This window comes from Bombus impatiens, unplaced genomic scaffold (genome assembly GCF_000188095.3).
Source record: "Bombus impatiens unplaced genomic scaffold, BIMP_2.2 scf_3721, whole genome shotgun sequence".
Classification (NCBI taxonomy): Eukaryota; Metazoa; Arthropoda; class Insecta; order Hymenoptera; family Apidae; genus Bombus; species Bombus impatiens.
In genome coordinates, this window is record NT_180140.1 from 40,435 (window position 1) to 66,595 (window position 26,161).

A 26,161-nucleotide genomic window follows, 5' to 3' on the forward strand; every position below is an offset into this window, starting at 1 on the left:
CGCCGAGCCACGCGTTATCCTGGAAATTTGACGACCACTCTCATCGTCCATGTAACATCGTTCACGCGTTTCTTTCATTCCACTTTGCGTCTCAGTTCGAAAACTGGATATGATCCACTGATATGATGGATATGATAAAACGTAAATCAAGTAAGTTATATATAACTTGAAAAAAAAAAGATAGTTTACCATAGCGATGTATCATATTCATTATATACATCCAAACAAAATAAATAGCGAAAAGTTATTATAAAAAAGAAAATAATGCATAGATTAGTTAAAATTCTAATTGTCTAAAAGTGTGTTATCATTTTCTAATTTTGCTTCAATTTTACTGTAAAGTTTCATCAACAAAACCAATAGCTTCCTGAGATTCGTTCGCTTATTGTATTCATATGCAAATCGTGTCTGTGTTACGTTCTGGAGAAAGGAGAGATTAAATTATGCGATTCAAAATAAATAATCACTACACCGGCATTCGACAACTACGATACTATGAAGAGACACGCGAAAGAATTTCCGGGAGAGAATAAAATCATAGTAATTTTTATACACACGATATGACAAGATCGATCTAAGGAACATCTGGTATTATAAAACGCTTTTCGAGAACTGAAATATTTGCTCACGGAGCATCGTTCCAGGAGAACGCGTCGCTTTATAATATCGTTGAACTAGCTTGGTTGCCTTCGCGAACGCGAACCCTTTTATCTCTTTGAAGCTGGTCGGGTTAGAGAGCAGGCCCCGCTTAATGCAATAACGTTAATGCATCACCAGACGATTTTTATTTCGTCCGCACAAAGCAGGCCGGCCTTGAAGCGCGGCCGGAAACAAGGTGGATCGGTGTTATTGCAAATCTCCGAGCAGTGAATCGCGTTAGAGGAAAGGATGGAGTAAAAAACAACTAAAGCTCGTCGATAATCGTTGAACATAACACTCCAACAAATAGGTTTCCAACGTTAAAGGTTTCATTTGTTGTCGAACGACTCTCGAATCGAATTTCTCGCTGAATTCTACTATCGTTACAACCAGGGTAGAAAATAAGTAGTTAAAGTAAGTTAAAGTCGAATCGAACGCGATAAACGGAAGGGATGAGGTGGGAGGCGCAAGACCCGTGAGAACCCTCCAGGAAACCGGAAGTGTACGAAATTAGTCCAATTTCGTGCGCGACAAGTGGAAAAACGTCGGCCACTGGCAGTGGCGACTCCACTCTCGAGGGCACACGCGTGCCGCAACGGGAATCCGCTAGGTGACTCGCGTGTGTATTCACCGCTTAAACCCCGATTAGCCTGCTAGAGGGCCTAATAACGAGTAATACCCTAGCCGCGTCATCGAGTTTAAACAGATTTCGCAACAGCTTGCGATCTCTTATGCATATACGTTCGGACTGACTTGACTGCCTGTTTGGCTGCTGATTCCCCTTTAAAACCTAACCAAATGTTCCAACATAGGTGAATTACCATTTGTACGAAACTCAATTCGTTCCTCAATCTACTAAATTGTTTCTCGTTTCCTTGATTTTAGACGAAATTGGTTCACGGCCACCGAGAACGTGCAAAGTTTAAGGAAGATCGTTTGAAATGGACAAACGACTCTATATATATGTATATATAGATGGCGTAAGGAAGTGGTAAGGAGAACGAACAGCTTGTTTTCTACACGTCGATAAATCTGCGGCTTCTTATCTGTCAGCAGAAGATTACAGCGATCGTCCGGCGATGTTGTAACAGCTAACAGCCAATGATATATTGGACGAACGAACATTGCTAGACATTTCTTCAATGACGAGTGTACCATGTGATCTAAACATACGACGACGCGTTCCTCGAACGTCATCACTTCGACCCGTGATCCTCGGACACATTGGTCGCACAGTGTTGTCAAATTCAACCTCGAGGAACTTACGCGTTAGTAAATATTATTTACGAGCGTAAGTAGTACGTTCGGTTTAATAAGACAGAGCTGCTGCACGAGCCGAGCTATCATTGTAAATAAGTTGTACATAAATCAATGAACGAATCCACTATCGTCCCGTTGCTTTGTCTCGAATGGAATCAAAGGACTCGTAAAGCTGTTTCCTGATACTCAAGGAATATTTAGACACGGTTGACTCGTAATTATGAATCGTAATAATGCTGGATTAAATAAACATTTGTTGTACAGAGCCTAGAGAAGTTTTTCTAAAGGTCGTGTACTTTGATCGAAGGATGTAGAAGGTTTCAACGAGATCTTTTAATCAATCGAGGCTGATTTAATTTAGTCGAGAGTTTCGAGATCGGAAACACGGTAAAAGTTTCCCTGTCGTTTGTACCTTAACGATTAAAACTTCAAAATACTTGGGCTGCTGAGCAACGCAAACTCGTAGGCTGACACACCGGCCGCACACCTACGTATTTCTAAATAAGTCTTATTCGTAGGTTGGCTGCACCGTGGAAGCGAAACTTATATCTTCCTCGATCTATCCGTCCGCCAAACCATTCTCGCTCGTATTATTATCTAAACGCGAATCTTCACCGCCAGCGAAGAAAACAACTATCGTAGCGTTGCGAACCGTAAGCATTGTATATGAACTGTGTACTATTTTCGAAAGACTACACCTACCTACGAATGAAAAATAATCAGTCATGGTAGCCGCCCATCGTACTTTTCATCATTGAGGAGCATCTACGGGTAAGTACTCGGCGACACCCCGCAGGATGCTGCAGCTGAAAATCCTCTCAAGCACTGCAATCGCCGGCAGGAGTTCCCCCCGAGTATGTAACCGGTCCCAAACACATTTGCCCGCTTTGGTCTTACGCCACAGACTATACTCTATGCAGCACATAAATCCCGCATGAAACCGGGCTTACCATGGCTACGATCCTAGTGCCAAGGTATTACGATTCACCACGTACTACTAGACCGTGCCTACCGTGACACGTATATCTTTGAATAAATAAAAAGCATTAGTTTGTTTACAAGATGTATCAAAGTTATTGATGCAGTTATTGAATGAATGGATATTGGTTAGGTTCACGTCGATTCATCGCAACTATATTACATATATCTCGATTCTTGTTTAACCGAAAATTACTCTTCCGTGTAACATGTGGCACCGCGTGTGTCGATACGTAAACGCACGTATACACACGATACTCGAGTGAAAAACACGTGCATATAGGTTATGTACGCGGTACGCGAGAAAGAGACGATGAGAGAAACCGAGCGTAGAAGTAAAGAGACAGGAACAAGTGTAAAGAGAAGGAGAGAAGCAAAGAAGACAGTAAGCTAGTGAACGAGCAACAGAGAAAGAGAGACTATAAGGACTACTGCCGTTTTATTGGCAGAGGTGAACGACACTGCCTACTGCAAGGTGGATGCCTGTATTTCGCATAACCGCTCGTCGTTGGAACGTGCTATGAGTTTATGGGTCACTACGTACTGTTTTCAAGCACCTTCTTACGAAAATAGTATGAATTCGTTGAATCGAAAATGTGTTGACATCGGAAAGTCGTCAATGTTTGCCTTTATTATGCTTTGTTCACTTGTGTCTTGTAGTTAAAAAAAAACATTATTTCTGGATAATACAATTTCATTATTACATCATGTAATATAGCTATTTCTTGTAAAAATAAGAATCGATAAAATAAGTGTTCTCGCGTTACAAACATTGATGATAACAATTACCAAATAACTGACTTACATTAAAACACGCACTCGTTGTATACACCTCTTAATTTCAATGCATACACATACCCCTATGAGATCACCACATAAACGTGCAGCGACCTTTTTAAAAATTAAGAATTCATTTCACGTACAACTTCTAACTGCAAAAGATTGTACAGGTTATGTAAGAGCAATTCGAAGAACGAACAACAGAGGGGAACGGCCTGATCAACAAGAGTGGGTTCTGAATTTAAGAATAATCTGATTTCGTTAACATTTGTTTAACGACTTACCAATCAACAAGATAAAACATCAGAGCAAGCAATAACAATATATGACGTACAGTAACACGTACATAATGTGACAGAGATTCATAAAAACAGTGTATGTAAAAATACATACATATGTACATACATTTGAATTTTAGTTTTTAATTCATATAGAATTATGTGACTGCTTTCTAAACTCAATAATGAGCAATATTTGCAATTAAATTTTTCGGAAAATCGCCACTATAAAATAAAAAATTTATCTATCTTTTGCGTTATGGTCATCGGCAGTTATACACGAAATTTATATTACAGGAAAATCGGTCGAGTAACGTGAACTGACCTCTGCTTTGCCGCTCCTCATCGATTTTCTGAACATACGTCAATACGAAGTACGCCAGACACGTATTCATGGAATTAAATACTACCTTCTTTTTCAATAGTCGATAAATAGAAATTTCTGTCAGTTTGTATAGCAGCCATGTTAAATATGTAAAGAATGAGAAATAAGATATTTTCGGTACAAACGTGCTTATCTCTAAATATTTTGAGGTTAGCTTCGGTAATTTTACGTTATCTTTATATCGAGCAATCTAATGTATAATATGAGAAAGCAATGTAAACTGCGCATTACTTAATGCTTATCTGACATTAAACATTAAATATTAATATTGTATTGTCTTATGTTCAATGTATTTCTATAAAATTTGTATCAACTATGAAGAATTCATTTGATACACTCATTTAATTATTTGATCATACAATTAGTGAAGGATGTGAGAATTATATAAAAAAGAATTAAAAAAAGATTAAAATGAAATGTATCTCAGAAATGTATATGTTGAAATCATCACCTGGTAACTTTGTTTACCACACCAGGGTATAATTCCATTTCATCTGTATATTATGATTGCTCAATAAAATTACAAATATATTTCCAATTGTATAACTTCAAAAATGTTTGACCGCCGTACTTAATAAGTAGATGTATCATTATAATAATCACACTGTAAATATAATTATGTTAAATGTACTATATACAGCACATATTACTTCCAAAAATTAAAAAAATATATAATCAAAGACAGTATATATTTTACATTCTCACATCTTAAAATCATTGAAGATAGATTCGCTTAGTCGTAGCATAGGAAAGCTTATATTAAGTCAGACATAACATATTCGTATTATTATGTAATATCTCTGTATAATGGAACCACTGAATAATCTATCTCTGTATAGATGTTATAATATTATAGCTCATACTAACTACAACATCAACGATGTTCAAATAAAGCAATAAATTTAATAATTCCGTGTACTTTAAGTGGTTACAAGAACATATAAGAATATGATCATTTTTTTGCTTCGTCTGAACTTGCTTTATATCTTTAAATTTAGATGAGTATTCAGAAAACTTTAGATGTAAATTCACAATATTACATTATACCCTAGAGATATTACTCAAATAAATCATGATGAAAAAGATTATGAGTGTTTCTAATAGCTCTTATATTCACGTGTCTCAATAGTATCTTTGTAATATTATGACAAGAATGTGAATGCAAGGAAAGTCCAAGGGAGTAAATAAAGTATAGAATATCTGAACTAACCTTTGAGCTGCGGTAATTGTTGTAGCTCAACATCTTGGGAGTTACGATAACGAGATGAACCCTGTGATTTTTTGGATTTCTTCTTAAGAGATCTCTTGGCAAAGGGATCTATCCGGTCCACAAAAGTCGCTGACGACATGTTGGGATTAGCAGAGGCACTATGAGAGCTGGAGGGAAGTGAAATGCTGGAGGCACTTTCGTGCCTCGGCTGCACTTTTTCGGCGTTGGACGCGACTAAAGAAGATTGCATCCACCCTGAGGAGGTCGCATTCCGTGTCGAAGAAGATGAACTCACTACACACACAAGGAGAAAGCAACACTACACGATTACGAAGCGCACGTGGTGTACTTGAACACGGTAACCTACTGGTTCAGAGGTTCCTGAAGCAGAGAGGGGTGAAAATTGATAGTAATGCGCGCATAGCACGAGTTTTTCCGCGTAACAGAACTGAACGTGTTTTAATCGGAGGATGTTTGTCAAACGACGAGATCCATCAAGTTCACAGTTCGATAAAAATTCGTTGAACAATTGCCAGAGGTGGTTCTTGTATCGGTCGAGAAAAGGGGCGCGATCGCTTGTTAGGCGTTGTCACACGCGAACGCACGCCCCGTCGTACGTCGAATCTCCCACCTACACTGTGCAACACACAAGCGGCACCGTGTCTTTTTCTTGATCGTATGTGGATTATGCGTTACCTGAAACCACGACCGGCCGTTTGGTCTGTGGCTCACTTGTTCGATTTTTCTCCGTTCGAACAAATATTTGATTCACGCCACCGGGAGACTGTGGAACGGCTGGCAGGCTTACCGTACCGTGCCTGCGTGTCGGATACCAAGTCGTGAAACAAGCACCGTTACGAAATAGCTTGTAACTCCTTTAGAAACGGTGTTTCGCCGCGTGAAATCTATTCCACAGAATTATCTTCCTTCCGCACGCGGTAGCCGCACTCCGCTCGCGCAGCTAAACGCACACACTCACTTAAACGCTTCGATGAGGGACACTGAGGCTCGAACAGCACTCGGCCGCCATCAGCTGCTCGGACCGACGAGCTTCTTTCATTTTTGCCGGAACGACCGACAGACCGTCAGGCGCTAAGTCCTGCCGAGACCTCTTCCAACATTGTACCTTTTATCACGCGTACACAAGATACTACAATTTCGGCATCTACCGCACGTAAAATTTAAATTAAAAAGAAAAAAGGATCCTTCCACCGTCGCCCTCTTCACTTATTGAAAACCCGTCAAGAGGTGCCTTGTGTGCCTGAAAATAGTAATGTGCACTCGACAATCATCGGCCGGAGATTCCCGATCAAATACGAACATCCACGATCGCCCTAGATCGCGCCACTTTACGAATCTTTACCGTTTTCCCATTGCGCCATTGCTTTTCCGCTAGAAACATTCCAATTTGTATTTAAACAGTAGTATCATTAACATTGTTTTAAACTTTCGATTAAACGTTATACGTATTTTTATTTAATGTTTTTTTACTGTTGTTTATCGTTAATGTAACATATCTTTTACTCAATTGCTTTCGTTTCTATGAACTTGCCTTAATAAAACCTGTTAAAGCTATAATACATCTACATTACATAGTTGGTACTTTTATATAGGGAAAATAATATAGAAGATAAAAACTGATAAAAGTTTATGAATTTGTTCTTAAAATTTTCTAATATGATGCATTATATATTGTACAATGTTAATATATATATATACAATATAATATATATATATATATATATATATATATATATTATATTGTATATATATATATTAACATTGTACAATATATAATGCATCATATTAGAAAATTTTAAGAACAAATTCATAAACTTTTATCAGTTTTTATCTTCTATATTATTTTCCCTATATAAAAGTACCAACTATGTAATGTAGATGTATTATAGCTTTAACAGGTTTTATTAAGGCAAGTTCATAGAAACGAAAGCAATTGAGTAAAAGATATGTTACATTAACGATAAACAACAGTAAAAAAACATTAAATAAAAATACGTATAACGTTTAATCGAAAGTTTAAAACAATGTTAATGATACTACTGTTTAAATACAAATTGGAATGTTTCTAGCGGAAAAGCAATGGCGCAATGGGAAAACGGTAAAGATTCGTAAAGTGGCGCGATCTAGGGCGATCGTGGATGTTCGTATTTGATCGGGAATCTCCGGCCGATGATTGTCGAGTGCACATTACTATTTTCAGGCACACAAGGCACCTCTTGACGGGTTTTCAATAAGTGAAGAGGGCGACGGTGGAAGGATCCTTTTTTCTTTTTAATTTAAATTTTACGTGCGGTAGATGCCGAAATTGTAGTATCTTGTGTACGCGTGATAAAAGGTACAATGTTGGAAGAGGTCTCGGCAGGACTTAGCGCCTGACGGTCTGTCGGTCGTTCCGGCAAAAATGAAAGAAGCTCGTCGGTCCGAGCAGCTGATGGCGGCCGAGTGCTGTTTATATATATATAACTTTTATAGCTTTTAGAATGCATGCTTTTATTTTCTGAAATCATTTTTCTGTATTGACATAAAATCATTTTTATACTCTTTGTAACATATTCCTTGATATATATTGTATTAGATATATGTATAGATACACATGATATTACCGATCTACCGTCAAATAACGTTCCATACCTAACGATAGTTTACAAACTTTATTATTAAGAAACGCCATTACGTTATAAAAACGAAGTGCTTCCATAAACAGCGTATTTGTTACTCAGAATAACATACTTCGAAATCAATAACATAACTACAAAATTATGTTATTATACCGCATGGATTGTAGTTCAAGTTCTAGAAATCTAACCTTAAAATGTTCATAAAGCGTATTTGTTGATGTATATTTTGAAATTTGGAAAAGGTGATAAATATTATAAATATTTATAAATATTGCTTTCATATCTATTTCTTCATGTGCTCGATACCAAAGGCAAATGCTTTAAATTCCTTTACTCGATGTCCTGGATTATATTGTGGAAGGGAATTACTGCCTGATGGCAACTGGAGTGACTGTGGTGCATGCCCTCGAGGGTTCAGGGCAAACGCCACTTCGATATGTGTTTCTTGCGAAGACGAACCAATGCTCTATGATTGGTTCTATTTAGGATTTGTGGCATTATTGGTATTATTATTACATTGGGTTTGCATTGATATAATATCTATGAGACGTACTATACCAAAAAAAGTGTTTGCGTTACATTTGTCTGCTCTAGTAGAAGTTGTTTCTGCATCTGTGATTACTTTACAAGTAACCGATCCTGTAGGTAGTTTTGCAATTAGATCATGTAGAATTACAAAACTCTCAGACTGGTACACATTGTTTCACAATCCTAGCCCAAATTATGAAGAAACTCTGCACTGTACACAAGAAGCTGTTTATCCGTTGTTAGTAATTACATAATTATTCTATTTAATTATTTAATTTAGCTTTTTGTCTGAAAAATTAATTAATTGTTCAATCCTTAGGTACACAATGGTGTTCATTTTTTATGCTTTAGGGACAGCTATAATGTTAATAATAAGGCCAATTATAGCCAAGAAATTTTTACCAAAGAAAGGAAAATTTACAATTTATGCTGCTCTTTATTTCTATCCAATTTTAGCTTTATTACATGCAGTTGGCGGTGGTATAATATGTAAGTCAAGCAATTTACATTACCTTCCCCATAGTTTAAGGGTAATACCTTTCCCATATTTTATTAACTCTTATTTTTACAGATTATTCATTCCCATATATAACTATAACACTGTCTATACTATTTAATGCAGCACATTTTTCATTTAAATTAAATCAGGTAATGGTCTCTGTATATTGTTCATATTTACGTATATTTAAATACTAAATGTGTTTTATAAATGTTTCATGAAACTCTATCTTTCTTTCAGTCAATGAAAGCATTGTTGTTGAGCTGTGTATCAGATATAAAAAATGTAATAATTATTTTAAGTCATTGGATGTTATATGGATATGGTTTAGTAGCTGCTGCAACTTTCCGAGATCTCGGCATTCATCCAGCATTGATTGCTTTAGTTCCTTTACCTGCATTGTTTTATATTATTACTGTAAGATTCACAGATCCACATAAACTTCATTTAGAATAAATACAATTATAAAACCTATTATTAACATAATTATAATAAGTTGTCCCTTTATAAACAATAACTAATTGATTGTAGAATACTATGTTTTCAATGGATCACATTTAATTATATTTTTCACAAAAGCAGTACATAATTACTTATAATAAATGCCATTACATAAAGATCATAAGCAAGGGATTCTTATAGATCACTTGTAGACGTTTTTCTCTCGTACCTAATTTTGTGGAACAAATGTCAAAACAACTGTACTCTTGCCCGATATGGGAACTTTGTTAGAAGGCAGTTTTGTTCTGTAAAAAAATAAAGTTCATAAAAAACGATTGTTTATCACAATATTATAAAAGAAATTGATATTCTACGAAAAACACATAAAAATAAGTTAAATAATTGATGATAGTGAAATAACATTACTTTATTGTGTCGCTGTCTTGCACGTAATTAGGACTGTGTGCGACCATATTAACTTCGTCAGAAATCTGTGGTATTGTAGAAAAATCCACTACTGTAGGTTCTTCTGCTGATTGATACGCTACTAAGTATCCTGGATTGCCACTCTTTAACCTAGACATTTATTCAGTTTTAATATTCTTTTAATGAAGAACAAGAAAGAAAAATTGATTTAATTTTTGACAATGATAATTAAATTAATATTTTATATTATCAGTTATTAACTGGTGATTAGTCAAAATTGCTATTATTTACAATTAATTTTACAAAACGCAAGCCTCATGCAATATGTTAGTAAGATGACTCACCAGTTCCTGCGTTGCATAGAAGGAAGCGTGGAACAGGGCAAATTGATCTTTGGTTAGCAAATTATACAGTACAATTTGTGTCAATAGTGTGAGGTGTATGAGTTATTTGGAGTTTAAGTGTAGCATCAAAGGATAATTGAAATGATTTATAGCAATTGTGAATTAAGTTGATTGAACTTTCTTTGATATAGATTAATACTGCAATTACTGTTTTATTCTTCAAAGATTTTATACCATCCATTAATTTTCTGATACTATCCTCCTTTGTTTTAAGGTTATACTTAATGTGTAAATGGATAAACATACAATACTGAAATAAGTAAAAATACTATTACATTACCTTGTATAAACAAATACGCTTCCATTGACAGTCTTAAGCATTGTCTCTCCATGAAGAAACGTTAAGCTATGTCGCGTTTTACATAAAGTCGCAAAGGCGTCTTTTGCAGACAAAGTATCATTCAATTTTAATACAGGTGTTCCAGGTAAAAGTAATGTCATAAGTGCTAAACTGTCTGCTATATCTGCAGGCATTCTCTCCCTCAAACTGAGGTTTCTACCGTTAATCTAGAATGTAATATGATAATATAATATATATTTTAAAATATACATCTTGTAGAGACTTACATCCCAAGCAGGCCAGGAAGTAAAATTAAGCCAGTGGGAAAAGCCACGCTGTAAAGTCGTGGCATCTATATTGCTATCTGCAGTTGTAAGAAATTGTGAATTTTGTGGAAGATCAATCAGCCTCTTATTCTCATTATAAACTTGTAGAATGTCAGTTCCAATATCATCTTGGAGGGCAAAGAACCTGGACAAACATTTTGTTATGGAACTTTGCTCGAAAGGAAGACTGAATATGCAAGCTACTACTATAATTATTAAAGATAATTAACCCTTTTTTGCGTGTTTCATTATGAACTCTTTCTTGCCATTTTGCCAGAACAACACCATTTTCTGGCCGATCTCTTGTATAAGCATGTACTAATGAATCATAGTTATCTGCCTCAGTAGGTATAGTGCTCCTAAATTCATCATGAAGATCTGGATCCACAGTTAAATACTGAGTATTAGCTAAACGGAATCCACTGATCCCTAATTTTAACCAATGACTCAAAATATCCTAAGCATTAAAAGTTAAGTATTATCGAATTTATTTTTTACATTTATTTTTTAATCAGCATATAAGAGAAGCAATGACAAAATAACTTACTGAAAATTCTGTAACTACTACTGGATTATTGTAATTTAATTCAGGTTGTGTTGTTTTGAAATGATGAAGGTAATATTGTTCTCTTTGTTCGTTCCATTCCCATGCTGATCCTCCATGTACACTTAGCTAAAATAATTCGTATTATAGAAATACTACAAAGATACAGGGCAATTTTAACTTGAAAATAAATATAACTAACCCAATTATTAGGTGGAGTACGTTTGCCATCGGTAGTTATTTTTGCATCTGCCCAAACGTAGTAAGATGAGAATGGTTCTTCTCTCTCTATAGAGCGTTTGAACCATGGATGTTCAGTTGATGTATGACTTGGATCTAATTCTAAAATGATATATTGTTCTTGACTTTTGGCAGCTTTGACAAGAGCCTCCAGATCACTTGTAGTTCCTAATTCTGGTTTAATGTTTTTGAAGTCTTCTGTTCCCCCTATGATTTAAAATGCAATATATTAATATCTGTTGCCATACTAGAGTAAAAAACTACCTGTAGCAGCTGTTGTATATGTACCTGTTGAACTTTCTTTAACCGTGGAAGCTAGAGAAATTGCATCTATATATTGTGTTTTCAAAATATCTAACAAAGATTCTATGCCTTTCAAATCATGAGTGCTTGTTTCAACAGGATCTAATTGTACAATAGCACTCCTTTCCCACCAATTTTTGGGTTCTGGTGCTGCACACTTTGGTGCCATTATCACAATAGCTATAGCACCAGCTAACATGGCAAACCAAAGTACCCAGAAAGAAATGAATAAAAACCATCTTAATTTAATCCAGAATGGGGAATTAGCAAATTCCATGAGTTCCTCTTTTCCCATTCCAGAAAGAGTTTGTTTGACTGTCTCAATATCGATCTTGGTATCTCCATTTTCAGAAATAAATTTTACCTACTCAAAATAATCGTATGTTACATATAAAATCAACAGACATTTAATGCATGTATTTCTCTTGAATGTTAATGAATCACAATTATTTCCACAGGTAATTCCATGATCTATCTTTCCTCTTCATGATGGTATGATGCAATAGTAAAAGATTCTTACTTTCGAATAACAAATGTAATACAATGTCGGAAAAATATAGAATACATAAAAACATATGATAATAAAATTTGAAAATCATTCGAAAGCAGATCAATTGACTTTTATTATTGAACAAAAAAAACTTTCAATCAAGATAAAAATAGTAATTAGCTATTAATTATATTTGAATAAAATAGAATAATAAAACAATAATAGTGATAAAAAGGAGATGGATATCTTTAAGTACGAATAGAGGTATCTTTTATTGATCGTATAAAGATTATACGTGACTTCCAAAAATGTGCTCGTTAACATACCTCGGTTGTATCTTTCATAGGAGAGATTTTACTCTCATCTTTAAGCATCTTTTCGTGGACCCCATCGTCGGTATCGTTTTCATTACTTGCTTTTCCCATGTTTTCAATTTTATCTTGTACACTTCCTTCCTCGTCCGACAACGCCTTGTATGTGGCGACAACTACCGTTTCTTTCGCGTTCCCGTTAGCTTCGATATTATCTGAATTCAACCTCCCACTCTCCATTATTACTATCGCACAATACCAAGGACGTTAAACGATCTTATATGGCGGGGATGCGTGAAAATTTTTCTCTACTTAATGAATTTTCGATGGATTTTCGACTCCGTAAGGTTCAAGAACGACTGGACAGACGCCTTCTACCCCATAGAGAAATCTAGTTGGTTCTTACTCTCCTTTTGTCCCTGCTAGTATTTACTTATACTACCACAAGCATAGGGTATAAAGTAAAATCAGGGACGACCTTCGTCCCTCAAAATTACCGTGACTTTACTAAGTATTTTAGAACAATATTTGTGATTTATAATATGTTCTACAAATTAAAGAATATCCAGAATTTTCTAATGTACTAAATAAATATCCCTTATTTAGATTGTAATACTTCGGTGGAGATTTATGTTTATGCATCGTACTAAAAAATGTTAGTAAATTATAAGAAAATTAAAAAGAAAAATTTGATTAGAAATTAAGACATCCCTTCAAAAAACTTATGATTAAAAAAATATTATTTTGTAGATAAAATTACTAAAGAATTTTAATTAAAAGTTAGTTTGCATAGGGTTCTTTACTGCCATAATCCAGAACTGATTTAATTCTCCCCTTTCGATCGGATGTTTCAACGACGAATAGAATACTTGGGTTGAGAAATAGCGCGAAAGATATTTCGTTGATTATTTACACCTTTTGTATAACAAACAAATTTATTAGATACTTTAATATTATAATCGAAAAATATTTAGAAAATATTTTCAGATGTAAATAATATATAAAGTTTTCTATATATTCATATATAAGAATGATAAATAGTACTGTATACATGATTTTCTTAACATTTCTCATATTTAACATTTAAAGGTTTTAGAAGTATTTTGATCTGTATCCTTCTGCTTAACGCTTTGTTAACGTAAGCAAGGAATTAAACGATTATCTTATATTTTGATGATAGCACGAAAAATATACTATCTTTATGGACACATCGATTTTTTATTTATTGACTTATTCAGTAACATCCGATTAGAGATCCTGAACACGTTGTTCGTATTATGTTGGTGTCTGGAAAATTTACTGAAACAACGAGGGATTAAGGCGGTTACATAATTTGAGATACCGATTCTAGGGTGAGCAAAATTCATAATTTCTGTTCAAATACTTACTGTATCTGTTATATTTATAGTAGCATCGTAGCATGGTTTCCATGCAAAACAGCAGTGAAATAAAATAGATAAAATAATCATTACTATCAACAATGCCCATAAAAACCAAAATATACACAAACGAATATTCATACACATTGGATCGATTCGGTGGTATCTAAAATTATCGCTTGCTGATCCTAAAAAATAGTCTTTTTATACGCCTTTTAATAATATTTTTTGTAATTCTATAAATTTTAACTGTAATTTAACACTGATAAATATCTTTTACATATTTTTTCAAATTCGCACGAGTTATCGACCGAATCTAGATTCGATATCTTAATTTATAAACTTCCGGTCTCGAAATGCATGTTGCATATAGCATACGGATGCGCGAGCACATGCCTTATGATTGGTCCAATTTAAATTTCAGATTTCGTACGAACATTGTTCGTTGTCATTTTACAATTAGTTGCGTGAATATTTTCCATTTCGTGAATAGTGATGCCAAACCTGTGTCTTGTAATTTTTCGTTAGATCCATCGATTTGTATAGCCTCGTACGTCGATGCACGGCAGGGAAGGTGAGTAGTATCTGTTGATTCCATTGTTATAAATTCCTTCTGATCCGCTTGGTACTCTTCACTATGCCAAAAACCAACTAACGGATTTTTCGCATCATTACTTTTTCCGCTGCACGTTCGTTTGCTTCCCGATATGATAGGAATATTTATGTTTACACAAGTGGGGCACGATTTAGGCTGACCATTAACGATCGATGTTATAAAACAACGATTCTGCGACATTCTGTTCCCGATAAATATAGACACAACGAGATAACAATTGAATGGTGAAATTTCTTTTGTCGCCCCTATTATTGTTTGCCTTTCGTTCTTATCTTACGGGAGATACGTTAGACTTGATTCAACATATTTGCGTCCGTTCGAAGTCCTGTCGCCCTGATTAACAGGGAACCGGTACATATTGATAAACTGAGTCACAGATATATATATCTAAATATATCCAACTAATTATAAACGCACTGTTTGTGGCCACGAACTTAATAAACGATATATTTTCTCTGTTTACAAGGCAACGAATTGTTTGACAATTTCTTATATTTCTTATATGTATTTTGCCTTACTTCACACTCGTTTCTTCACACACATTTACGTATTGTAAACAATGATGATATTAAACTCATGCCGTTGCTATAATTATACCAGCAAGAGTAAGGTTCTACTCATGATTTTAGTACAGATACAACTGGCTTCTAAATGAGACATTCACTTGGGACCATTGCTTAGCTTATTATGAGTCATTCAACACATTCGTTGCTTCATGAATGTATTTGAACAGAGGGAGTATTTGTGTTGTCATTAATATAAATTATAGCAGCACTTCATAACCATAATGTTAACATCTGAGGACAATGACTCTCTTGACAAAAATAGACTTCCTATTTATAGGATATACTTATATACTAATTCATGTAAAGCAGGGTGAATTGAACATACATTTGCTGTTACTTTAGACAAAACCTCTTATTAATATAGGAACGCACAATTACTAATTATAATCGCTTTATATAAGTTCATAACTAAAATTTTTATTCTACAAAATTGGGATCATTGAAACGTTAAAATATTCAATAACACTACTGCGATGCTTATACTTGTTATTAACCATGTTACTGAGGAGGAAATAACGGCAGAATTTTTCTTTGTTGTAGATTCAGGAGTCGAAGGAGTTGTACTAGTTCCTCCGGGTTCCTCAGCTTTCAGGACAAATGCGGCATTTGCTGTGAGTATAACATTTTGTGTCGAAATATTTGACCTAAAAAGTGGAATTAAATATCCCGAGTTATCCTCGCGCATTGGGCAGTTAATCCGTTTTGATATAAGACATACGCTTACGTAATGTTAACTGCATTACTGGATGCGATAACAATTTCTACCGGATCTTTTAAGTTCGGATACACCGACATTAGATTAACTGTTTCTTGTCGTAGACCCAAGTTAATAACAATGATATATGTAGGATTGTTTGCTAAAGATCTAATAAAAAATAATATTAGATACTTATTGAATATGTAATGTAATGTATTAAATATAACATATATATAAAAGTAAATAAATAAATAAATAAATAAATACATACATATATATATATATATATATATGTATATATATATATATATATTTACTTATTTTTGATATTCTATAATTTTTATAATTTTGAATATTACATATATGTACGTCATTGTGTTACAAACCTTTTAAAGATAAATACGCGGTCATTGTTTAAGGTTGCGAATTCATAATCTCCATGAGTGAATACTTTATCTTTTCTAAGAGTAGCAAGTGATTTATATGTCTTCAAATTGCTCTGTGAACTTTTTAGTTGTGCTTTGACGTTTCTTTCTATATAATCTGGATGAACAGGAAGATATGTAATTTTATTAGATGAAAATCCTGCTGATGTACTAGAGTTCCATTGCATTGGTGTTCTTGCAGGATCTCTGGAATAATTTCCAAATATTTCCTTCGATCTCGAACAACCCATAGGGTCGATTGTTTCATTCCATGACATCTTCCTGTCTAACATTCCAATCTCTTCTCCATAGTAAGTATATGCTTGACCAGGTAACAGTAGACTAAGCATATGAAGTCCATCGACGCGATTCAATCCAATTCTTGAGGCTGCTCTTGAAGTATCATGATTGGAAAGCTAGAATTGGAAGAACAGACGTATCTACTTAAATCTTAGGCAAACAATGGGAGATGATCGTAGCAAAATATGTGCCTTACCACCCAATTTGTGTTTGCTTTGTTTGGAAGTTTTTTAAACCAGTCTTCCAGAACATTTTTAATATGTTCAGCAGTGCTTGTATTCTGAACAGAAGTAATAAACCGGAAATTAAAGGGTGTTATTCCATTGTGCGTAGCATTACCATAAAGCGATATCAACACTTCATCAGAGTCATAAGACTCTGCAATTAATAATCTGTGAATTAACAATTGCAATATTTTAATATAAATACTACGGAATAAGTTAAAGTCAAATTTGTGATATCTCTATACATACTTTGAAGGAGCTTTGTTCTTTTTTACCCAATTATCAATATATGAACGAAACTTGTATACAAGATCTGTGCTCTCTGGCAGACCAGATGTGTAGGTTCCATTCCCTGCAACAGGCTCGTTTTTTAAATCCTTATCTTCATAAAGATACGATACTGCGCCAATTCGAAAACCATCAACTTTTCTCTTCAGCCAAAAGTTGAACACATCCTGAAATATGTAAATAAGGTTTTAAGCATACATTAACTTCTTATTGAATTACAAAATACAATATTATCATAATATTAATACTTTACCAATAATTCTTGTATCACATCTTTATTTCTCAAATTGAGGTCAGGTTGAGATTTGTGAAATTTATGGTAATACCATTGCTGCCTTGTATCGTGCCATGTCCATGCTGATCCCTCTTTGTCACTGTAGGTGCTTATCTAAATTAAATGAGAGCATTAGCAGGCATTTGTCAAAATTGTTTCAAGGATCAATAATTATTTACCCAGTTATTAGGTGGTATCTTGTTGCCATTTTGATCTTTGGAACCGTTTGCCCAAATGTAGTAATCATTGTATTGCTTATTATTTTGACTTGACAGCAGAAACCATTTATGTTGGTCGCTTGAATGATTTGGTACTATGTCTAAAATGACCTTCAGGTCTGCAATAATTTATGTCACTTAAAAAATTGATACATATTCAATGAAAAAAATGTCACTAACTACTGACGCATACCACGTTTATGTGCTTGTTCTACGAACTCGTCGAAGAGCTGGAGATTACCAAACAATGGATTTATCTCGGTAAAATCAGAAATATCGTATCCAGAATCTTTCAGTGGTGATGGGTAGATAGGATTCAGCCAAATTGTATCGATTCCAAGCTCTTGTAAATAATCCAGCCGGTTGGTTATACCTATGTAACATTCGATATTTATTTCATTAACTATGAATTAAAAATGTGAATTAAAAGTTAGAGATATGATATTGAGGTTAGATATTACTAACATATCGTGTTCAAAATTTAGACAAATATTTTCACCACGTGCTTTTTATTTACGTATATTCCGTAGAAAGATGTCGTCAAAGTCACCTCATCGTGTTTACCATAAATTCAGTGAGACCAATCAATTGAAAAACTATTCCCATCGAGCGATAAATTGATTCTGCGTTATCAATGGCACACGGGAAGTCTGAAGTAACTTCGGTTGGTACCTTGACCAACAAGCGATAAACGAGCTCAGCCGTAACACAACTCCGAACGCGAAGCTAATTCTTCACTCGTTTAGCATTTACGATACGCTGCCAATAGCTTTAAAAATAGATTTACGAGGCTATGAAATTTCACGACCATTGTACAGGCCTTATGTTACATTTATCTAAATTTTCATTTTTACATGCGCGACTCGTTTTGTATATCTCAAGTCAAACGATACGAACATTCGTATAGAAGCTGCCCCGTTTATAATTTAAAACGCAAAATTTTCAAACGCAATATCTCACTATGGATAACAGTTATTTTCACTACGAACTTCGATAACGATACTAAGAAAATAATTATCTTTTTTTTTTTCGTTACATGCACTCACTATCGAACACGACACTTTTCGGTTTATCGAATTTACGATTTATTTCCTATTTACGATATCCACGACGACTAGAAACTACATATTTATGCACGTTCATATTTTTACCAACAAAACTAAATATTACAACGAGTATTCTACTTCCCATAATATTTTATACACACTTTCCCGCGTTCCGTGCATCTCCCATACGCATAAATACCCGGAATGTAGAAACCACAACGATCAAACACACCTGTAGATTCCAATTTCCGGTTCATAACGTACCCTTCAAGTCACCCTCGCCATCTCCATCGCTATCCTGAAATCCTCTCGGCCAGATTTGATAGACCAAAGCGGTTTCCCACCATTGTTTGTCCACCAACTGGGAACTTGTCGATCCCACGGCCAGGAGCCCGAAAACCAACAGTAGAATTCCACGGGATTGATGCATTTCGTCGATCGATGTACAAAACCCGACTCTCGATACGCGAATTCGTCCTGTTATATATATTTTTGGCAGAAACCAGGTTATCGCTTTATCTGCCGTTATCACGATGATTCCGGTGTCCTTATCGCGCTTATTCCTTCCTCCATATATACTGAAAACGCGTCATTGTTTACGTTAAGAATAGAGAATAGAGATGTTCCTTTAATTCCTGTCGCTGTTCGTGGCGGATCACCGACCGCGATAGTAGTTTTTGTTTGAGCAAAGAAAGAGGAAAATCTAGTACCGATTATATCGAGAAAAGGGGTGTAATTGTAAATTGTGTCGGCCATAACAAGATTAGGATATTTGGCGTGTCTAGACAAGATATGATATTTAATACAAAGCCGATGTATTTCTCCCTGCTTTTTTATTGGGTCATCTCGCAAGCAAAGAGTAAGAGTTACGCATTAAAATTGAAAAAGTGGGAACGTCACTTATTTAAGATAGCAGCGATCGTTTAGTAAAAGTAGGGCGACACGTTCGTCTTAAAAAGCTTCGCCTTAACAGGGGAAACCGTATCGAAACTAGCTGATCATACTTTTGTTTATTATTTCTCCCGTACTCGTGATTTTAAACGTTTTTCACGGCATTTATGATTATTATTCCTGATCAGACATTTTAATCAAAGGAACTTGCAGCGAGCCGAAACTGCATCGTTTTCACCCTAGCAAATTCACACAACGAAATATATTTTCTGCAACAATTTTATCTGCCTCAGGTATTTTCCTAAACGTCGCAATTTTCGTATTTTACACGAAAACTTCCTATGCGAAGATCAGTTTCCAACATAATGGCGGTGTGGAACCTGATCGACCGATGAAACTCTACGGGATGTTGCGTTTTTCGCCAAGTAAAATATCTTTCGATATTCCAGACTCTGGCGCTTGTCCTAAGCACTTCTCACGAGAGTTCAAACGATCGGATAAATACAGCATCGAATAACGGGACGATGATCACACGGAAGGCGTACGATAGGTCTATCTATTTGTTAATTTTCGGATTTTAAGGTCAGTCGGTGTTTAAAAGATATCTCGATACACGACTTACCTTGTCGAAAAGGAAACCGACTTACCTTCTAAATATTATTGCTGGATATATTAAGATGTATCAGCTCAGAAGATGCGTTGCTTTTCGATAATAAACGATCCATCGTGCGCTAGAAATGCAAATCACTCGATCGCCCACCGACAGCCTGAAATATCTCACGTTCCTCGTATTCCACTTTTCTTTATTCTCTGTTTGCTTTACCGCGCACCACGTCCGCTCGAAATCGTACGTTTGGCGTAACTAAATTTCATCGGTTCGCGCTTAATTAAAATTCCGCCTGCGACACGCGAATACACGACGCGGCGCTGTTTTAATTCGGTCGTGGTAACATAAAGAGGCGAGGCCATGGCGTTTTCGCCATACGAAAAATATACCACCTCCTTTTCCTGCTCGTATTTCAACGAGAGCCAGCTGCTCTAACGACGCGATTCTCGCCTCGCGGTAATTCATTCTCGCGGTTAACCCGTTTGGCTGCGCTCGAATGGATCTCTCGAACGTTCACCTGACCAACCCTACCTCGGAATGCCTTATTGCGTCGCGTAACTCATCGCCTAAGCCTCTTACGAACCCCAATTTCGTATCACGTAGCTATGCATGATTTATTCGTCTCGTTTTATACGCACCAGTTATTGTAAATTGGAAGATAATCGATGCCATCCGAAATACCCTCTATAATTCGGCTGAGAGCACGCTATTGGTTAAGCTACTAGGGTAGGCGAACATTTGGTTATTTATCGTGCCAACGCGAATTATTGGAACACGCTGCAACAAGCAATCGATAACGCGGCAAGTTGGATTATCCGATCCTTCTCGCGATCGTTCTATCGTATTTGAACTAATTGGAAGATCGCGATGTTCGCTATTTCTTACACGCAGCTACACAGGCTTTTGTTTCTTAACGTTGTTAATCCTGTTAACGTTGCACGTCGTAATGATGTTATCCCTCGCTTTTACGCAGACTTTGTCGATTTATCAGTTGTCCTTAACCCTTTGCAGTCGTATGTCGAGCGTGACCCTTCAGTTCCACGTTTCTTTGTGAAACGTACGAAAGAAAGCCAGGATCGCATCCTGGAAACTGTTTCAGGATATATCCTGCGCTTAAAAATTACAAAATACAACAATAGTAATAAAACTGGTGTTTAAGTGAATTTCTTTCTTCCTTCGGTTATTTAAATTGTCCTATTTTTTAGTTAAAGTAAATTTCAAATAAAACACTTAAAAGCGTTGAGAGCTGCTGGTAACGAAATTGAAATAAAATTCAGAGTGCAAAGGGTTGAAAGACTTGCACGCATCGAACTCGATAGGTCGTTTACATTTTCAACCAAAATTCTTCACGTTAGTTGGTAAAATAAAGCGTCAGTAAAATCGGAAAATTACCAAAAAAAAACGTACTTATCGTGTTTTTTTCCCGGAACCAGTCGTTAATCACATCGTACAACTCATCCGTCTCTGGTCATCGCGTAGCTGTTACGAATCGACCAATTGATGTTATCACAGGTAGAATAATAAATTTGTATAAATCCTAAAGTTCGTTCGTACTGTCGCAGTTACGAGTTTCCCGATATTTTACGTGTATTGTATTCGGTTTTCCATTCCCAATGGTATTCGATTGCACGTTGCAGCTCGTGGACCAACAGCGGACCAGCTTTTGGGTAATCAAGCGGCGGTGTAATTCGAGAAACGGTGGAAAGTTGTGTTCTCGACGGAGAACACAGTGACAAGACCATCCTCTGTGCCCATTCAGATCTGTCCGTCTCACGACTGTTCGTGTATAGCGTTTGTTTCCCGACGTCGGAAAGAGAGAAAACTAACTGTGTGCAATTTGCATACTGCCAGATAACCCAGTAGTCGATCGAATTCTTTTCTTTGCTTTTCACGTCTACGGCCACGGGCGGACGAATAAATTCTTGCTCGATGAAACCAGCGAAGGACGGATTAATTTTTATTCGTAAGTTCGTCCCTTTTGCTTGCAACTACTTTTTTAACTCGTGGAAATTTCTTACTTTGTCCAATATTTCCCGCGAACAGGAAGAACGTCTGGCGTTCGAATGTTTGCATGGGCTGAACGAATTACTGTGACTTTGGAATGGGAAACGCGAGGAATTTCGACAGCCAAAGAAAGTCATTCCGGTTGTTGAGTCTATTGGGTTGGCAACTAAGTGATTGCGGATTTTGTCATTAGGTGGGATTGACAAAATCCGCAATCAATTAGTTGCCAACCCAATACAAATACGTCAATAATCGACTTGTAATTACTAGATATACAGGGTGTGCTAGTATCAATATACAAATCGGTACAAACGAGAAGGATTCTACATAGAGAAAAATAAAAGTCGAAAATATACAATTTTTTCCATTTGAGGCTTCGTTCTCGAGAAAATCGAATTTGAATGGGTTGTACGAGTTGCGTGAGAGTGCAAACAGAAACAACATTGTTCCTCGACAGCGAGAACAACTATAGAAACTCGAACGGTAAACGAGACAGCATAGTTGAGAAATATTATAATTAAAGATTCGCGAGTGTATTACAGGCCTCAAGGAAACTTCTTACGTGGCTAGTGTATTTTCGCGGTTGCGTTTCGCAGCTTCCGGAGGCCGCGTTAGCGTGACATTTGTAACGAAGTGTGCAAGTTGGACGAACTTGGGCTGAATGCAACCGCGTTGGTACCTGTTGTTACGAGCGTTTATTAACGTATTATACAACGTCGACAGATGCACAGAAAGGAGTGGTGGAGGTAGAAGGAAGGGCAGAATAGAACAGTCGGACGAACAGCTAGTTCCGGCAACAACACCTGCTACCGAGTACTTTCGTCCCCGCGGTGGACATAAATTATTCATACGCTGCGCCGCGAGAGCTGCATTAACGTTCGTCGAAACTTATTTTTACTCGTTAAGAAGTTCCTAGGTACAAGATGCTGCGACGTACAGGCTTCTCGGTTGTTTTCGAGGTTTCTTGAGATTAACAACCAACGCGTTTTCTCACCGAGAACTGTATACTATGTAGTAAGTATGTATATGATACATTTGTCGATCTGGTTGAAATTATCAACGCCAGTTACCAACCACCCTGTATAATTCGAAATCGATTAAGTCTACAAAGAAAAGAAAAACGAGTGGGAACGTTAGGATAGTTGAGAGAATCGAAATGCACCTTTCCAAGCAGATAATTCGTTTCTTCAATAATACTAATCACGCATCTATATAATTAAAAGTCAAAAAACTCGCGAAAAGTGGGAATTTGTTATCGATTCGGCTTCTCAGAGGCTCGTATTTCCTTCGAATGTCTCTCTTACCTCGGACTGTACAAACCGATATACTCCGTTAAAACGGACATAGTTTTTCGGTTTAATTTAATTTGTTAAAAAATCGAGGAAGGATTCCGAAAGACTTACGATGTTGACAAAATATTTAACCGCGACTTAGCGAGATGGAAAAGTTTGCCGAAAGATTTCGTTGTTCGCGAACGCGTATAATTCGCGAAATCAGTTTCCTTTATGCACGTGTAATACATTCGTCGCGTGTCTCGCGTCTCGAGCATGTTCTACCGGAGAAATGAAGTTTGCCAATTACCTGGATTCTGGCTTTCAGGTAACGGTGATCGAACAGCCTGAGCAAAGCAACTAAATTATTTCGATACGGAATATCGCGTGGTTCGTCATAGCGACAGAGAATGCACGACGAACACAGCTAATCGCTAGTAATTGCGTTATTAAATTTATTTCAGGGATTAATTCGCCTTCTATCGAAGTATTTCAAGCGTGAGACATTGTTATCTGTTTTCTTGGTTTCTCGGGCTGACATCAGGCGATATCTCTCCGCCCTGAGTCGCCTCTAATTAAAAAAGGCAATTGCTCGCGGTTTATTTACGTTTAGACGTAGCCGTTGCTTTCGTCGAACTCGGTCGAGTATTTACACGGTGGCGAAAAAAAAAGGAATTTCAAAATGAAACGCGCCGTTCCGAAGGACGGAAGTGAATTACGGGAAATCGAATGGTCACGGAGGCAGGCGCTTTACCTAAATTATCCTCGTTATCATTTGTGAACGCTATTAACGAACGCATTATTCCGACGAATGGGTAATGAAAACCGATCAAGTATTCGTACACATCGGCGGAACTTGTTAAGCGATGAAAATTAATTTTTATGGCGATGGTTGCTCGCGATGAAAACTCGGCACGACTTTTCGGCCGAACGAACGTTTACGGTTTGCCTTCGATCGGGAAGAACCGGGTCGCGGCTTTTTACCGGAATCGAATGCATCGAAACGCAGAGCAGAGCAAGAAAATAGATTGGTTTTTGGTTCGCTCGGCGGAATTTATTCGTCTGGATATTCCATGTCTCGTAAAACTCACCGATGTAACGGCAAAGATAACGTCGAACCGATGTTCAAGGAATGCTGTGGAACACGCGTTAGTCGTATTAGCCGCGAATAATTCAACGCCTCACGTTCGCTTATCTCTTTATTTATTCATAACAAGTCATCGAAAAACATATCACAAACGCGTTGCACAATTTTCAGGGAATTCTTTGTAAAGAAAGAAACGAGAGCGGTGTATTCTCCGGCCGAAAATGAGATCGAACATCGCGATATCTGGCGCGGTATTCGTGCAACACAGGAAACTACTTAACGATAAAACGAGCAAGTTCTCGGTGCGCGCCTCGTTACCGCCGCGCCACGCCATCGAGTCCCCTTGTTATTTATAGCATAGACCATTTTGCGGCCATAATAGGTGAACCGTGTCAGTCTCGCGTCGACACCTCTAAAACCATCCTACATATTATATCGGCGAGGATTCAGCAGCGAGTAAGACCCATTGTTCCCGGAGACACAATAGGACCATTTCCAAGCCAATCAAGCATTTCTGCAAAACAATTAGTACTTTCGCGTTTGCACAACAGCCGGTTAATTTGTAAGCCGCGATGTACACGCCGCGATTATCGATTAATCCTTTTCACGGACGATCGTTCTCTTTCCTCCACTCTTTCCCGTTTCTTCTCTTTCTCTTTTTCCTTTTCTTCTCACATTTTTCTCCGCCACGACAGCCGGAAGTCGTTTCAACGACGGAGCAGAAAATTTTCTCTTCTCCATTTGTTCCGAAACGATGGAACATTCTTGACGGAACGGCGTTCGTTTTAAGACAGTAATAACGCCTTTTCGTCGACTTGGCCGAATTTCGCGAATGGCGAACGAGTAAAACGGATGGCGATGTAAACGACGTGGGAGGGTAAGGTGGTCGTAAGACGGAGTGATAAACGGCGACGAAAGGTCTTAAGTTTACGAACCATTACGATCCATTAAAGTTTCACGGCGATCAGACTCCGGCATGAAAATTATTAAACAGTATTAGGCCACGTCGTTCCTGGAACGGGTCACTTAGCGGTGTCCGTAAACGTTCATTAAAGTTCAAGGTGTCGGTTAATGATTCAACGAATCCATCGGTCGGTCGGTGGGTTAGCGCAGGGGTTGGCGCGCTCGGTCGATTCGTTGCGAAAGTTTCTCACGGTTTATCGAGGCTCTGGGATTATTCGTGAAAGTTGAACGACCAACTGGACTATCAGGATCTCGTGAGGTAATTAAAGCTTTAGTGGGCAGGAGCGTTTGCAAGGGGACATGGTCCGAGCCTGAACGTTTCGCAATCAATTGCTGCGCCGATG

At 36.8% G+C, this 26,161-nt stretch overlaps 5 protein-coding genes and 1 long non-coding RNA gene across 15 annotated transcripts in view; 2 read left to right on the forward strand and 4 right to left on the reverse strand.

The window, feature by feature from the left end:
* Nucleotides 1–4,863, forward strand: part of LOC105681965 — an 8,618-nt gene extending 3,755 nt beyond the window's left edge. The window contains exons 1-6 of one of the 6 annotated variants that reach the window (XR_004462892.1): nt 7–150; nt 1,525–1,911; nt 2,418–2,552; nt 2,632–2,873; nt 3,161–4,032; nt 4,233–4,863. This is a non-coding gene — a long non-coding RNA (uncharacterized LOC105681965). Of the gene's footprint in view, nt 1–6; nt 151–305; nt 1,452–1,524; nt 1,931–2,417; nt 2,553–2,631; nt 4,033–4,232 lie in introns of those variants that run through there. The other 5 variants (XR_004462890.1, XR_002947921.1, XR_002947924.1 and 2 more) reach the window with 5 other exon arrangements.
* The window catches only part of LOC100741406 (serine/threonine-protein phosphatase 2A 56 kDa regulatory subunit epsilon isoform), a 27,946-nt gene extending 21,151 nt beyond the window's left edge, over nt 1–6,795 (reverse strand). The window contains exons 1-2 of one of the 2 annotated variants that reach the window (XM_003494727.4): nt 5,898–6,795; nt 5,531–5,824 (exon numbers count right to left, since the gene is read on the reverse strand). In XM_003494727.4, the coding sequence (XP_003494775.1) occupies nt 5,531–5,824; nt 5,898 (295 nt within the window). In that variant the 5' untranslated portion in view covers nt 5,899–6,795. Of the gene's footprint in view, nt 1–2,601; nt 2,642–5,530; nt 5,825–5,897 lie in introns of those variants that run through there. The other variant, XM_012393590.3, reaches the window with a different exon arrangement.
* A 1,303-nt stretch (nt 6,796–8,098) lies between these two features.
* Nucleotides 8,099–9,799, forward strand: LOC100742041 (JNK1/MAPK8-associated membrane protein). The gene is made up of 4 exons (XM_003494732.4): nt 8,099–8,935; nt 9,017–9,186; nt 9,269–9,345; nt 9,437–9,799. The coding sequence occupies exons 1-4, from the start codon at nt 8,463–8,465 to the stop codon at nt 9,650–9,652; spliced, it is 936 nt and encodes a 311-aa protein (XP_003494780.1). The 5' UTR covers nt 8,099–8,462; the 3' UTR covers nt 9,653–9,799.
* LOC100741840 (neutral and basic amino acid transport protein rBAT) lies at nt 9,737–13,360 on the reverse strand. Of its 2 annotated transcripts, XM_024372167.2 has the most exons (10): nt 12,977–13,360; nt 12,146–12,524; nt 11,820–12,064; nt 11,621–11,746; nt 11,304–11,530; nt 11,035–11,218; nt 10,748–10,974; nt 10,408–10,413; nt 10,064–10,213; nt 9,737–9,942 (listed from the first exon to the last, which is right to left on the reverse strand). In XM_024372167.2, the coding sequence occupies exons 1-10, from the start codon at nt 13,199–13,201 to the stop codon at nt 9,867–9,869; spliced, it is 1,845 nt and encodes a 614-aa protein (XP_024227935.1). In that variant the 5' UTR covers nt 13,202–13,360; the 3' UTR covers nt 9,737–9,866. The 2 variants fall into 2 exon arrangements, with proteins under 2 accessions (XP_024227935.1, XP_003494778.1); XM_003494730.4 differs by lacking the exon at nt 10,408–10,413.
* Nucleotides 13,361–13,793: 433 nt separating this feature from the next.
* LOC100742163 lies at nt 13,794–15,239 on the reverse strand. Its single transcript, XM_003494733.4, has 3 exons — nt 14,845–15,239; nt 14,350–14,528; nt 13,794–14,260 (listed from the first exon to the last, which is right to left on the reverse strand). The coding sequence occupies exons 1-3, from the start codon at nt 15,134–15,136 to the stop codon at nt 14,258–14,260; spliced, it is 474 nt and encodes a 157-aa protein (XP_003494781.1). The 5' UTR covers nt 15,137–15,239; the 3' UTR covers nt 13,794–14,257.
* Nucleotides 15,240–15,468: 229 nt separating this feature from the next.
* LOC100743482 (maltase A3) lies at nt 15,469–24,953 on the reverse strand. Of its 3 annotated transcripts, none has more exons than XM_012393587.3 (10): nt 24,859–24,953; nt 19,259–19,572; nt 18,142–18,321; nt 17,910–18,067; nt 17,710–17,844; nt 17,418–17,623; nt 17,141–17,336; nt 16,606–17,060; nt 16,247–16,387; nt 15,469–16,166 (listed from the first exon to the last, which is right to left on the reverse strand). In XM_012393587.3, the coding sequence occupies exons 2-10, from the start codon at nt 19,422–19,424 to the stop codon at nt 15,959–15,961; spliced, it is 1,845 nt and encodes a 614-aa protein (XP_012249010.1). In that variant the 5' UTR covers nt 19,425–19,572; nt 24,859–24,953; the 3' UTR covers nt 15,469–15,958. The 3 variants fall into 3 exon arrangements, with proteins under 3 accessions (XP_012249010.1, XP_012249009.1, XP_024227931.1); XM_012393586.3 differs by lacking the exon at nt 24,859–24,953 and adding an exon at nt 20,646–20,933; XM_024372163.2 differs by lacking the exon at nt 24,859–24,953 and adding an exon at nt 20,533–20,933.
* Nucleotides 24,954–26,161: the final 1,208 nt, after the last annotated feature.